At 39.0% G+C, this 14,644-nt stretch overlaps 1 protein-coding gene across 2 annotated transcripts; it reads left to right on the top strand.

Moving 5' to 3' along the window:
• The first annotated feature begins 320 nt into the window (after positions 1–320).
• Positions 321–12,143, top strand: SERPINB13 (serpin family B member 13). Of its 2 annotated transcripts, XM_054461003.1 has the most exons (8): positions 321–428; positions 1,630–1,811; positions 2,671–2,730; positions 5,323–5,451; positions 5,830–5,947; positions 7,332–7,474; positions 8,005–8,160; positions 9,913–12,143. In XM_054461003.1, the coding sequence occupies exons 2-8, from the start codon at positions 1,647–1,649 to the stop codon at positions 10,315–10,317; spliced, it is 1,176 nt and encodes a 391-aa protein (XP_054316978.1). In that variant the 5' UTR covers positions 321–428; positions 1,630–1,646; the 3' UTR covers positions 10,318–12,143. The 2 variants fall into 2 exon arrangements, with proteins under 2 accessions (XP_054316978.1, XP_054316979.1); XM_054461004.1 differs by lacking the exons at positions 321–428; positions 1,630–1,811; positions 2,671–2,730; positions 5,323–5,451; positions 5,830–5,947 and adding an exon at positions 7,152–7,215 and having other exon boundaries at positions 9,913–11,905.
• The last annotated feature ends 2,501 nt before the right edge of the window (positions 12,144–14,644 follow it).

A 14,644-nucleotide genomic window follows, 5' to 3' on the forward strand; every position in this document is an offset into this window, starting at 1 on the left:
TTCTTTCATTTTCTTCCTGGCATTTGGCACTCCTAAATAATGCAAATGCAAAAATAACTCTGTTACAGAGAATGACTTGTCAGGACACAGCTCTGTCCATCTGTGGTAAGTAAAGTATGCATTTAATGTATGTCTTCATCAGGCTATATACCTTTGGTTCCCAGCGTTGGCTGTACATTGTAATCACCTGGGGTGATAAAAATTCTCATGCCTGGTTTCCACTCGAGAGATGCTGACTCAGTTGGTCTGGGGTGGGGCTTGGGCATAGATTTTTTTTAAAGTTCCGAGGAGATTTCAAGGTGCACACAAGGTGGAAAACCACTGCTGAAGCAGATGTGGAGAACTATAAATTAAGGATCCCAGCTACTTAATTGACTTAGGCTTCCTAGTTCGTTGCCCAGCCACCACCGTCTCTCCAAAAACCCGAGGTAAGTTCTTATTTTGGCTCCAATTTAAGACCTCTGTATTTTGAGAACAATGATGTTTGTTGTTTGAAAGAATTACTTTTATTGTGCGTAGACTTTCTGGAGGTAGTTTTATTTAATTCAGTTCCTACATGGCCATGACAATGTATCTTCTTTGACAGTAAATTAATCCATTTTATTTCTGAGTTAACCTGTAAAGGATCTCTGCAAGGAAACCCGAGGTTGAAACTGAAGCTTTGATATCAGATGTGGGATGCCTTAGCAGGCATGAGCCCTTAAGGGCAAAAGGCCCCAAAGTATGTGGGCTTTAAAAAACTTTATTTTTCGTTAATCGTATTCTTGTTTTAGGATTCCTCCTAAAGCCTTTCCTTACTAGTTATAAAGTATTTGGTAATGAAGCAAACATAAAAACAATTCTACCTATTTATTTTTGGCAAATATTAATTGCTCTTTAAAAATTATTTTTGTGAAATGACAAAAGTAATGCAAGCTCATGCACAAGCCTAAAACAATACAGAAAAGTATAAAAAAAGAAAACCCTTTCATCTCCACCTAATAATTCATGACCAGAGATATGTGGTTTCTGCTTCAGAAAAATTCAGCCCAGAGTCAAGTTTGTATGCAGTTAGGGAAAGGGGTTTAAGAGATGTAATCAATCCTGTCACTCTCTGGGCTGAATTTTGAATCAACTGAGAAATAGTATCAGATAAGGATTCAAGTGTTGGCTTTATTATTGCTAAGGTTGGATCTGAGAGCACTGCTTGAACTTGAGGCCCATGGAGATTCTTGTGTCTACCCCACTGCCTTATCATGGGCCCCACATCTGGACAAACTGGTGTTGCCTGGACAAGGGCTGGGTCTACCTGGGGAAGCTTCCATGAAGAGGAGGCTGTGGAGAGGGAGAGACAGGCAGGTTCAGACAGAGAACAAGAGAATAAAGCCATTAAAACATTAACCCTGCTCCCCGGGGAAATAAGAACTGAGCACCACCGGATGATGGAAGACTCCAGCAGATTGATGGATGTCTCCCGGCAAGAGAAGGCCAAGAGAGGACGGGAGAAGCAGGCAGCAGCGACCTTTCACCAAGAGGGTGGAAATGACTATATTCCGGATGGATGCAAGAAGAGGAATAGAAGCAGGAAGGATTCCCCTGACACAGAGTAATTCAAATGTTCAGTTTTGATTGTTGTTCTTGCTGTTCTAGATCTCGCTAAAATCATCATGGATTCACTCGGCGCTGTCAGCACTCGACTTGGGTTTGATCTTTTCAAAGAGCTGAAGAAAACAAATGATGGCAACATCTTCTTTTCCCCTGTGGGCATCTTGACTGCCATTGGCATGCTCCTCCTGGGGACCCGAGGAGCCACTGCTTCCCAGTTGGAGGAGGTTGGGCACAGTCGGGGGGCTTCCTTGTTTTCTATGCACAAATTCATTTGGGGGGTTGGTCAGCCGTCTTGCATTATCTTAAAAATATGCTCATCCTGACCTGTGGACCATGAAACAAAGACTTTCAAGACAGGGAGCAATTTCAGGTCTATCAGGAAAGCCCTCTTCCCTTTCCAAATACCATCTCCCCACCTGCTCCCAGATGCTTGAAATTTTTTTGAGTAGGGACTGGTTGAGTGACCTTGTCCAAAGCCATTGCACTCATAATTAAGACAGATTATGAAAAGTACTTATGGAAAAAGTGACGTAATCCCCACATGGGTAAAAATGACACATCCAAGATGAACACAGGAACACGTCAGCCAACACAAGATCCTTAGAAAAAAATCAGAGGTATTTTTAATAGAGACGGGGTTTCAACATGTTGGCAAGGCTAGTTTCGAACTCCTGACCTCAGGTGATCCACACACCTTGGCCTCCCAATGTGCTGGGATTACAGGCATGAGCTTAGCTGGGTGTGGTGGCAGGTGTTTATAATCCCAGCTACTCGGGAGGCTGAGGCAGAAGAATTGCTTGAACCCAGGAGACAGAGGTTTCAGTGACCCAAGATCATGTCACTTCACTCCAGCCTGGGCAAAAGAGTGAAACTCCATTACAGAAAAAAAAAAAAAAAAAAAAAAGAAAGAAAGCAAAAGAAAAATCAGAGGTAAACACAGACCTTTTCATGATTTTGCAAGGAGAGAATGTCACCTCATATACCACCGAGGTTTCTTTCCCAAGCGTCCACTCTCCCCTGACTGATTCTGTGTGAGGTTTTCTCTTCTCTGAGCACCACAGTAATATTTTCTATCTCTTCCAGGTGTTTCACTCTGAAAAAGACATGAAGAGCTCAAGAATAAAGGATGAAGAAAAAGAGGTGGTAAGAATAAAGGCTGAAGGAAAAGACGTGGGGAGATGTGTTTTACAAACTTCAGTAGAGTTGCATTTTAGGTGTGGGGTCTCTGGGGAAAAGGACTGAGAAAGGCATGAAAGCAATATTGTTGCTTTATTATTAAGCAATAATAATCACTGTAGACAAATATTGTTGAAAGGATTATACAATCATAATAACCCCTTAGTATTGAGAAGAGACCTTAGGTGTAATGGACAATACCTCTATGATAGAACTGGTAAGGGCTAATAGACTGAAAAGTTCCTATAGCAGAGTGGATGGGTTTTGGAGTTAAACAGACTTAGGTTCAAGTCCTGGCTCAAGTAGCTTAAGAACGATGCTACTTTGGGCAAGTTATTTATCTTCTTTCAGCCTCTGTAAAGCGCCCAGTAGGGGCATCTGGTAACTGAGCCAGTGGTGGTGGTGGTAGTAGCAGTAGGTGATATTATTGCTAAACTCCACTCATATTTTTAACCCTATGCTGATGTTGTATTTAAAAAATTAGTACAGGCCCAGTGACTTCCTGAGGTCTTTTCCAGCTCCAGTGTTCCTGTATTCCCCACCCAAAGGAGAGTCTACTCAAACATGGGAAAGGAATAAGCCTATTAGGTTGGGGCTAGGATCAGATGTCAGCACTCTCAGGAAGGGCACAGCTGCTCTGACAGTAGTCATAGTGCAATTCCAGACCCTCATAAAACCATGGCTCAGATCACCCAGCAATATGAGCTGCTCATTTCACAACCCCAAAAGGCTAGGTCGTGTGGGTGGCTCAGTTGCACCTGTGGAGAGTCAGGCTTCCTTTCAGGGTTTGCGCAACCAACTGGGGTCATATGAACACTGCAATGTCCCCTCAATTGAGGAGTGCAGTTGTCTTCAGAGCACATTCTTTCTCAGCCATGATAGCCCAGGTAGAACCTTTGTGCAAATTAGAAAACAGCTGATTCTTTTGGATCGTTGCCCTACTCCTATGTGAAAGGCTAGATGACTGGGGTGGGAACTGAATTTCAGCGTTGTGTAAGGCACAGCTTACACATACACACTGTCTAGCAGTTTTGCTCATTCCCCAGAATTTTCCTGGGAGCCACAGAGGTATGGAGAGAATAGAATTACTGACTGAAAAGATATTAGGACTGGAATACATCTTAGAGGTCGTCTACTCCAATCTCCTCATTTAATAATTTGTCCAGAGACTGGCTTGGCATGTACCCATTTGATTATTATGTAAATTCAGAGTATTCTCCATCTTGCTTTTAAAAAATGCTGATAAAATCTCAAGACATATGTAGAAAAGGTATAAGGAAAAATGCGATAAACACACTTTAACCCCTCTTTTCAGTGTACGAAATAAACCATTACCAAATCAGCTGATGCCCCTTAGGCTGATGTATAACACCTTCCTTGAGCACACTCCCATCCTCTCCTGAGAGAGGAAGTCCCACTATTGTGGATTAGGTGTTCATTATTCCCACGTATTTATTATTTCATTACATACCATATATTTTTGTCATTATTCTTTGGAACTTGATTATTCTTGGCTTAGCATTGTGTTTATAAGATTCATCTATTTTAAGGGGATACTTATAGCCCTATTTGATTCATTTTTATAGCTATTTCCTCATTTATTCTGTTGATGGGGCCTGTCTGCCTGCCTTCCTGCCTTCCTTCCTTCCCTCCTTCCTTCCTTTTTTCTTTCTTTCCTTCCTTCTACAAACAATGCAAAAATGGCCTTTTTAATACAAGCCTCCTAATTTGCCTGGGTGAGAGTTTATCTAATCCCAAGATATCCAGTATAGTAGCTACTCAAGTGGCTATTGAACACTTGAAATATATCTAGTTTGAATCGAGATGTGCTATAGGTATAAAATGCATATTATATTTTAAGAACTTAGTATGAGAAAAGAATACAAAATATTAATTTTAATATATTATTTTTGCTGAAATATTTATCTTATATATTAATATATAATTAATATTTATTGTATTTATATGTTGAAATAATGACATTCTAGATATGTTGTTAAGGTAACATAGAATATGAAACCTTCAATCAGAAAACTGATCGGTCCTACATAAAATATTCAGAAAAGTTTTTTTTCCCCTGGAGACAAGGATAAATCTCACTTCAGCCCAATGTGTAGTGACTCATACCATTAGGAGTCATTCTTCTTATTCACTATCTGGAAAAATTTCCAAACTTCAATAGATAAGAATTGTCCGGGGAAATAATTTACTTTCCTTAGATGCTTAGAATCTTGTGGGGAGCTAAAAACAAGCTTATTGAACATTTAGTGAGCACTTTTATTTGAGACTAAAAAACCCCACAACTTGAGTTATAAACGCAAGATCTGTGGTGTTGGGCTGGCAGAGAAGGCTTCTGTCTGGAGCTGAGATTGGTCATAACTGACATTATCATATGACTTGGGTAAAGGCTACCTGATATCCAGGGGCCACATCAAACACAGGGATCACCCTTGAGGCTGACAAACTGAGGGAGAGACCCAGCAGCCTCATCCTCTTAGGGGAGAATCTGGGCTTGCTTTTGCCAAGATAACATGTTGAGATTTTGTTTTAATTTTCAAGATTGAGAACACAGAAGCAGTACATCAACAATTCCAAAAGTTTTTGACTGAAATAAGCAAACTCACTAATGATTATGAACTGAACATAACCAACAGGCTGTTTGGAGAAAAAACATACCTCTTCCTTCAAGTAAGTTTGCTGTGCCTACCATATCTGTGAGTGGTATTCTAGAATGGCCAAATGGCCCTAGTAGGACTGTGGGTCCTGAAGTCGTGCTGCCTGGCTCTGGCCACATCCCTGTGGTGCTTTTCCATCCTGATCTACAGATATTCAGAACTGCAGGGAGCTTCTTTTTAGTCCTGGCAATCTGAACCTGATTTTTGCCTCATCTCCAGAATAGCTGCATAAAAATATGCATGCAGGAACTCAATGTGAGATGCCCAGGGCCTTAAAATTTCTCTTACTGTATTAGTCATCCTAATGTATACATAAATTTATTTAGAGATGTTGGCAATTGATAAATTGAGTTTTTAACCTCTTTTTATTCCTTCCTTGTTTCTCCTAAAGAAATACTTAGATTATGTTGAAAAATATTATCATGCATCTCTGGAACCTGTTGATTTTGTAAACGCAGCAGATGAAAGTCGAAAGAAGATTAATTCCTGGGTTGAAAGCAAAACAAATGGTAGAGTATGGGTGGGTCATTCATTGCAAAAAAACAAAAACAAACAAACAAACAAAAAACACTCCTTGACAACCTGCTGTGAATGAAGCCCTGGACTTGTCACTGTGTGAGGTGCCATGCAGTGCACAAGCTTTGGGAAGGGACTTGAGATAGGTTTTGCAGGGTTGGAAGGGCAAGCCTAGGCCTGGGAGGTAGGGAGGGCACTGCAGATGGTGGAGCAATTTCAGCAAATGTGGAGCGGCCAAGGGGAGCCAGTGGGGGGACTGCATGAAGCCAAACGCATGGAAACGCTTGCTGGAGAACTGTTTACACATAGCCATGGATCACAATATCTTGGGGGTCCTGAAAATGGGATGATGGCTGTCTCGGGTTTACATTATTTCCTTTATATCAGAGCCTTTCTTCCTGAGTTTTTCTCTGTCTGTTAAATGAGAAACACGCAGCTCTCCCATCAAGACTTGTCGTTCCCATCCACAGCTGGGGCCACCTAGTCTTCATCTTCACTTAAGCATCGTGCAGGGATAATGACAACCTACAGCTCTCCCCACAGCAGAGGATTTAACAAGTTTCTTATCTCATTCTTCCTTTCTCATCCCCTGGTATGAGAAATCCACAGAGAAATGTTAGTGTGCAAATTCACCTTGGGGAGCAATAGCTGATACTTTAGTGTTAGAGTTTCAGATTCCATTTTTATACCAATTATCAGAGAGACCTTTGTTATTCAGAATGTGTTTTTTTTTTTTTCCTCTCATGCTTGGTCTGAAGAAAGGAAATAAAAGAAGCAGAAAAAATAGGATCTTTCAAAAAGTTGGTTGAACAGTATTTTTTAGAATTTATTGTGGGATGGGCTGAACTCAGAGACAAAAATATCAACTCCTTCTCCAATATAATAAGTAATCCCTCAATCTCAGGTGGTAACTATATTGAATGGTAAGCATAACAGCTAACGCAGAGTGCTTATTATGTGTGAGATGGTGTTCTAAGAGCTTTACATGTGTTAAATCATTTGCTCCTTTCAACAACCCTATGAGGCAGATTTTATTCCTATTTTACAGATGTGGAAACTGAGGCACAGAGAGTTTAAATAACTTACCCAAGATTCCTCAGCTGATAAGAGGCAAACTGGATGCTAACAGAGGCATCTGACCCCAGAGTCTGGACTCTTAACCATGAATCTCAATTTATCCAGTGGGATAAATAGGCGATGGGCAAAATGAGAACCTCCCCGTCGATTCTGCCAGCGAACCCTTTGTCAGCAAGGCCCTCAGGTGCTGACCTGGCTGGGTTTTTAATGATTAGTCAAGTCCATCTGCATCATATCTGTCATACTTATTACTTGTCATTTGGAAGATGGGCCAACCTTTTTCTGTTTCTTCATTCGCAGAAAAAATCAAGGACTTGTTCCCAGATGGCTCCATTAGCAGCTCTACCAAGCTGGTGCTGGTGAACACAGTTTATTTTAAAGGGCAATGGGACAGGGAGTTTAAGAAAGAAAATACTAAGGAAGAGAAATTTTGGATGAATAAGGTATGGCCCTTAATTTATTTTTGTGATGTGCTTACACATGGAATGTAAAGTCTAAAGTTATGGCTGGGCATGGTGGCTGACACTTGTAATCCCAGCACTTTGGGAGGCCGAGGTGGGTGGATCACGAGATCAAGGGATCGAGACTATCCTTGCCAACATGGTGAAACCCTGTATCTACTAAAAATATAAAAATTAGCTGGGTGTGGTGGCGCACGCCGGTAGTCCCAGCTACTTGGGAGGCTGAGGCAGGACAATTGCTTGAACCCAGGAGGCAGAAGTTGCAGTGAGCCAAGATCACGCCACTGCACTCCAGCCTGGCGACAGAGTGAGACTCCATCCCCCACTCCCCCCAAAAAATCTAAAGTCATATTTGAGCAAATGCACACTGGTAATAGTAGATACTCATTCTGAGACTCTGATATTGGGTTTTATTTTAGATTGAGTGAATTATTTTGATGAACTAACTTGGTTGCCTTAATGCCTTTGGTCTTATGTCCTTTGATATTGTGTGCTCTGTTAATTTGTTGCAGAACACAAGTAAATCTGTACAGATGATGACACAGAGCCATTCCTTTAGCTTCACTTTCCTGGAGGACTTGCAGGCCAAAATTCTAGGGATTCCATATAAAAACAATGACCTAAGCATGTTTGTGCTTCTGCCCAACGACATCGATGGCCTGGAGAAGGTAAATGCTTACATCTCCTTATTCTTGCTTTCATTTCCTGAGGCTTTTTGTCTCAGGGCTTCTGAATAGGAGCTGGTGGCCAGCAGTGTCAAATAGAAAGTGTTTCTCACTCTCCAGCAGCTACAGATGGATGTGTACTGGGGAACATTAAATAGTATGGGTCAGGTTTATTGAGAACAACTAATCCTATAATGTTTGGGATGAACTAAAATGAACATTTAAGATTACATGGGAGTCCTAAAGATCACCCACCATTCTGAGAAACGGTTGATATCTATGGACCCCTTTCCTGGAAAAAAAAAATCACACATGCATATATACAACCAATTCTGCACACTGTTCAGTAGGCTCTTGGAGCTTTTGAATTTCTGTCTTACACCCTTACACCACTGATTTAGTGTCACCCATTTTGTGGTTAAAAAAATTATGTGAGGGCCGGGTGCGGTGGCTCATGCCTGTAATCCCAGCACTTTGGGAGGCCAAGACGGGTGGATCACGAGGTCAGGAGATCGAGACCATCCTGGCTAACACGGTGAAACCCCGTCTCTACTAAAAATACAAAAAATTAGCCGGGCGAGGTGGCGGCCGCCTGTAGTCCCAGCTACTCGGGAGGCTGAGGTGGGAGAATGGCATGAACCTGGGAGGCGGAGCTTGCAGTGAGCCGAGATTGTGCCACTGCACTCCAGCCTGCGTGACAGAGCGAGACTCTGTCTCAAAATAAAATAAATAAATAAATAAATTGTGGCTAGTGTCCTGTATTTTGAAAATCAGGAGAGTTTTGTTTCAAATCCCTGTTTCTCTAGTGGCTTTCTGACCCTTGAAGCTTCTTAACTTCCTTGAACTTCAATATTTTCCCATCTCTGAAGAGGGCTCCATGGTGCTTAATGTGCAGCAGTGTTGGAATGATTAGAGAAACGTAGCCTAGAAGGGGTCTAGGACATAGAAAGCACTCAACAAATGATAACTGCTGTCTTCTTACACTACCAGATGCTGTGCTACTTCTGTGAAATATTGCTAGTAGCATTTGAAGTTGGAAAATATTTTGGGACAGCAAAATGGCAATATGTCTGAGAGCTTTAAGAGTATTTCTGATTCAAAAACCCCAGTTGTGGGAATTACTCTAAAGAAATAATGCAGAAGAAACAAATTGCCTTTCTGAGTCAAATCAGTTATTTCGGTATTAAATAGACTGGAATGCCCAGTTTGAAATTAATCGTAATTATTATTTTTGTATCCTTAGTAACTATCAAGTCTATCACAATGCCTGATACAGACTAAATGTTTGTAAAGTGAATGAATAGCTAAATATTGGGAAAAATTTATCAACTTCATAAGAATATTATCTAGCTGTTTGAAGATAGGAGAGATATGCAATAGTGTGAAAAAGTTTACTTTTTATCAAATAAAATGGACATGCACTGTGATTGCAACTATGTAAATACATATGCATTCAAAGACTAGGGGAGGTAGTTAAAATGAAATATATACTAGGTTGATAAAATAAGAAATGACTTATGTTTAATCTTTAAAAATGTATTCAATGCTATTGGATTTCCACATATACACAGATAATTTAAACAGAGAAATATAAGACAACCGCCTGCAGTATAAAGACAACAATCTAGTGAAATAAAATTTCCACTTTTAATATTACTAAAATTAATAACTTCTGACTGATACAAATCAGTGTTACACTGTTTCAGATTTTTGATTGATAATCATACCATTCTACTCTTCTTTTTTTGAAAATAGATAATAGATAAAATAAGTCCTGAGAAATTGGTAGAGTGGACTAATCCAGGGCATATGGAAGAAAGAAGGGTGAATCTGCACTTGCCCCGGTTTGAGGTGGAGGACAGTTACGATCTAGAGGCGGTCCTGGCTGCCATGGGGATGGGCGATGCCTTCAGTGAGCACAAAGCCGACTACTCGGGAATGTCGTCAGGCTCCGGGTTGCATGCCCAGAAATTCCTGCACAGTTCTTTTGTGGCGGTAACTGAGGAAGGCACCGAGGCTGCAGCTGCCACCGGCATAGGCTTTACTGTCACATCTGCCCCAGGTCATGAAAATGTTCACTGCAATCATCCCTTCCTGTTCTTCATCAGGCACAATGAATCCAACAGCATCCTCTTCTTCGGCAGATTTTCTTCTCCTTAAGATGATCCTTGCCATGGCATTGCTGCTTTTAGCAAAAAACAACTACCAGTGTTACTCATATGATTATGAAAATCGTCCATTCTTTTAAATGTTGTCTCACTTGCATTTCCAGTGTTGGCCATCAAATCAATGATTTAATGACTCCAATAGTGTGTGTGTTTATAATCATCCTTGAAAGTGAAATGTCCTTTTCTTTGTGCCATGAGTAAGGTGAGTCCAACCAAACCTCACTGATAATCTCCCCTTGTTTTCCTTTGAAAGTAAATCGGTATCTTGTAGTTTTGTGCACACGAAAGGAGAGAAAGTCTCTCCAGTAAAGAGTATGAACTAGTAATTTTGGGGGGTCTCTCTAATTCTAGTATTTTGACATGTTATAATACACAAGTAAAATAAAACAATAGTTTACTCAGCTCATGTTACTATTCCCCAACAGATATTGTGGCAAATAGCACATAGGAAAGAGAATTTGGGAATACAGTAGCAAAACATAAATTAAAACTCAAATGCCAGGACAAAATAAAACAATATACCAGATGGAGAGGATGCCCGTATTTTCACCTTCCATTCTAACATTATCCATTGTTAGATGCATAAGCATTTTGATATTGTGTAATAAATGTGGTATTTGAGAAGATAAATGATGTACTTGATCAGTATTCCTCCTCTATCACCTTTTTAGACTTCGTAAGGTAAATATTTGGAATAACTTTTAGAAAAGTTTCCTTTTTTTTCCTCCATTTACATTTTTCTGTTTTTTTTTTTTGAGTGAGGTAGGAGTATTACCAAATGATATTTTCTGAAGATGCTTTTTGAAAACCTCTGAATCTATACCTAATGCTCTTAATTATTGGCTTGTTTCACTTTTTTCCTCCAGTTTTTAACAAGATCACATAACTGGCTTATTTTTAACAGCTTTGTCAATCTACAATTTACATGCCGTAAAATGTACACACTGTAATTTTATAATTCATTGACTTTTAGTAAATTTCTAGAGTTATGCATCACCACAATCCAGTTTTAGAATATTTCCATGACCCTAAGAAGTTTCCTCATATCTATTAATATTCCCAATCCTAGGCACCACTGAGTTGTTTTCTGTCTTTGTAAGTTTTTCTTTCTACATCTTATATAAATGGAATCATACTACATATAGTATTTTGTGTCTGGCATCTTGCACTTAGCATGATGTTCTTGAGGTTCATCTGTTGTAGTATGTATTGATACTTAATTTTTTATTGCCGAATGCTATTCCATTGCATGGAAAAGACCTATTTTATTTCTAGGTTCACCAGTTGAGGGACATTTGGATTGTTTCCACTTCTTGGCTGTTAGGAATAATGTTGTTCTGAACATGTAAATAAAGATCTTTGTGTTCACATATGTTTTCATTTCTGTTGGGGAGATTCCTAGGCGAGAAATTGCTGGGCCATATGACGAATCAATAGTTAGCTTTGTAAGAAACTGTCAAACTGTTTTCCAACGTGACATTTTATATTCCCACCAGGAATGTTTGAAACTAGTGTCTTCAAATCCTCACCAACATCCAGGATTGTGTCTTTATGATTACAGCCATTTTTGTAGGTACAAAGTGGCATCTCATGGTGGTTTTAATTTGCATTTCCCTAATATCTAATTAGGTTGAGCATTTTTTTATGTGCTTATTGGCCATTCATTTGACTTTGTTTGGTGAAATGTATACAAATCATTTGCTCATTTTTAATTTGGGTTGTTTGTCTTGTCTTCTCATTTTATTGAGTTAAAAGAGTTCTTAATAAACTCTGGCTTACAAGTCCTTAATTTATCAAATATATGATACGTGGACATTTCCTCATAGTCTGTGGTTTCTTTTAATTTTGTTATTAGTCTTTTTAGAACATATATAATAATTTTTAAAAGATATAATTTAATACCATAAAATCTGCATATTTAAAGTACAATTCATTGGTTTTAGTGTATTTCACAGAGTTGTGTAGACACCTCCACTGTCTAATTTTAGAACATTTATAACACCCCAAAAGAAATCCTATACTCATTAACAATCACTCCCCATTCCTCTCTTCCCCAACTCATAGAAATTAATATTCTATTATCTGTCTCTATGAACTTGCCCATTCTGGACATTTCATACAAATGGCATCATATAACATGTGGCCTTTTGAAACATGATTCTTTCACTTTGTCTAACAATTTTAAGTTACATTCAATTTGTAGTGTGAATAAATACTTCATTCCATTTTTGGCTAAGTAACATTCCATTGTATGGATATGTTAGACTTTGTTTATTCATTCATTAGTTAACAAACATTTGTATTTGACTTTTTGGCTCTTATGAATAATGTTACTATGAACATTTTGTGTGGAACAAGTTTTTGTGTGGATATATATCTTCATTTCTTTTGGGTATATACCTAGGAATGGAATTGCTGGATCATGTATTACTAGTACCTTTGTGTTTATCATTTTGAGGAAATACTAAATTGTTTTCCAAATCAGCTGTACCATATTACAATACCACAGCAATGCATGAGGGTTCCAATGCTCTACATCTTAGCTAAAACTTATTCTAGTCTTTTTAGATTTTTGCTATCCTAGTGAATGTGAATTAGTATCTCAATAGTTTTGTGGGATCTTTCATAGGGTGATTGGAGTTCAGCTTATCATTAATATCTTTTTCCTTTTTTTTTTTTTTTGAGACGGGTCAATCTCTGTCGCTAGGCTGGAATGCAGTGGCGTGACCTTTGCTCACTGCAACCTCTGAGTCCTTGGTTCAAGTGATTCTCCTGCCTCAGCCTCCCGAGTAGCTGGGATTACAGGCATGTGCCACCAAGCCCAGATAATTTTTGTTTTTTTGTATTTTTTTTTTTTTTTTTTTTTTTAGCATAGATGGGGTTTCACCATGTTGGCCAGGATGGTCTCGATCTCCTGACCTCGTGATCCGCCCACCTCGGCCTCCCAAAGTGCTGAGATAACAGGTGTGAGCCACTACACCCAGCCTATTAATATCTTCTAAGGTTCAGGCCTTTGGTATCAAATCTGAGAATATTTCCCTAATGATTAGTCATGTTGAGCATTTTTTACCGTATCTGTTGGCCATTTTGTATGTCTTCTTTTGAGAAATGTCTGTACAGGTTCCTTGCCCATTTTTAAAATTGAGTTTTTTGTTTTCTTGTTATTGTTTGTTATTTTTATATTTTGGATATTAACCTTTTTTTTCCTTCAACTTCTATTTTAAGTTCAGGGATACATGTGCAGGCTGTGCAGGTTTGTTACATAGGTAAAGCATGTGCCATGGTGGTTTACCACACAGACCATCCTATAACCTAGACACTGAGCCCAGCATCCATTAGCTATTCTTTCTCCCTGTTAGAAGTGAGAACATGTGGTATTTGGTTTTCTGTTCCTGCATTAGTTTGCTGAGGATAACAGCTTCCAGATACATCCACATCCCTGCAAAGGACATGATCTTGTTCCTTTTAATGGCTGCATAGTATTCTATGGTGTGTATGTACCACATTTTCTTTATCCAGTTTATCATTGATGGATATTTAGGTGGATTTCATGTCTTTGCTATTGTGAATAGTGCAGCAATGAACATATATGTTCATGTATCTTTATAATGGAATGACATATTTTTTTGGGTATATACCCAGTAATGGGCTTGCTACGTCAAATGGTATTTCTGCCTCTAGGTCTTCGAGGAATCGCCACACTGTCTTCCACAATGGTTGAACTAATTTACACTCCCTCCAACAGTGTAAAAGTGTTCCTTTTTCTCCACAACTTTACCAGCATCTGTTGTTTTTTGACTTTTAAATAATAGCCATTCTGACTGGCATGAGGTGGTATCTCATTGTGGTTTTGATTTGCATTTCTCTAATGATCAGTGACGTTGAGCTTTCTTTCATGTTTGTTGGCCACCTGTATGTCTTCTTTTGAGAAGTGTCTGTTCACATCCTTTGCTCACTTTTTAATGGGTTTTTTTTTCTTGTAAATTTGTTTAAGTTCTGTGTAGGCTGTGGATATTAGACCTTTGTCAGATCGATAGATTGCAAAAATTTTCTCTCATTCTTTAGGCTGTCTGTCTGTAGGCTCTGATGATAGTTTCTTCTAACCTTTAATTAGATATATGACTTGCAAATATTTTCTCCCAATCCAGAGGTGGTCTCTTCATACTCACAGAACCATTTCTCAAAAAGATGATTCTTTCTGCATTGAATTGTCTTCGTATCTTTATTAAAAATCAGTTGACAATAAATACAAGAATTTTTCTTATTAAGCTTATACCTAGGTATTTTTTTTTGCTATCATGAATTACATTTCATTTTCC

The sequence above is a fragment of the Pongo pygmaeus genome, chromosome 17 (assembly GCF_028885625.2).
Source record: "Pongo pygmaeus isolate AG05252 chromosome 17, NHGRI_mPonPyg2-v2.0_pri, whole genome shotgun sequence".
Classification (NCBI taxonomy): Eukaryota; Metazoa; Chordata; class Mammalia; order Primates; family Hominidae; genus Pongo; species Pongo pygmaeus.

Coding starts and splice junctions, on each gene's coding strand:
- SERPINB13 (XM_054461003.1), top strand. CDS start 1,647: ATGGATTCACTCGGCGCTGTCAGCACTCGACTTGGGTTTGATCTTTTC. Junction 2,731..5,322: donor AGGATGAAGAAAAAGAGGTG/GTAAGAATAAAG, acceptor TTAATTTTCAAG/ATTGAGAACACAGAAGCAGT. Junction 5,948..7,331: donor GGTTGAAAGCAAAACAAATG/GTAGAGTATGGG, acceptor CTTCATTCGCAG/AAAAAATCAAGGACTTGTTC.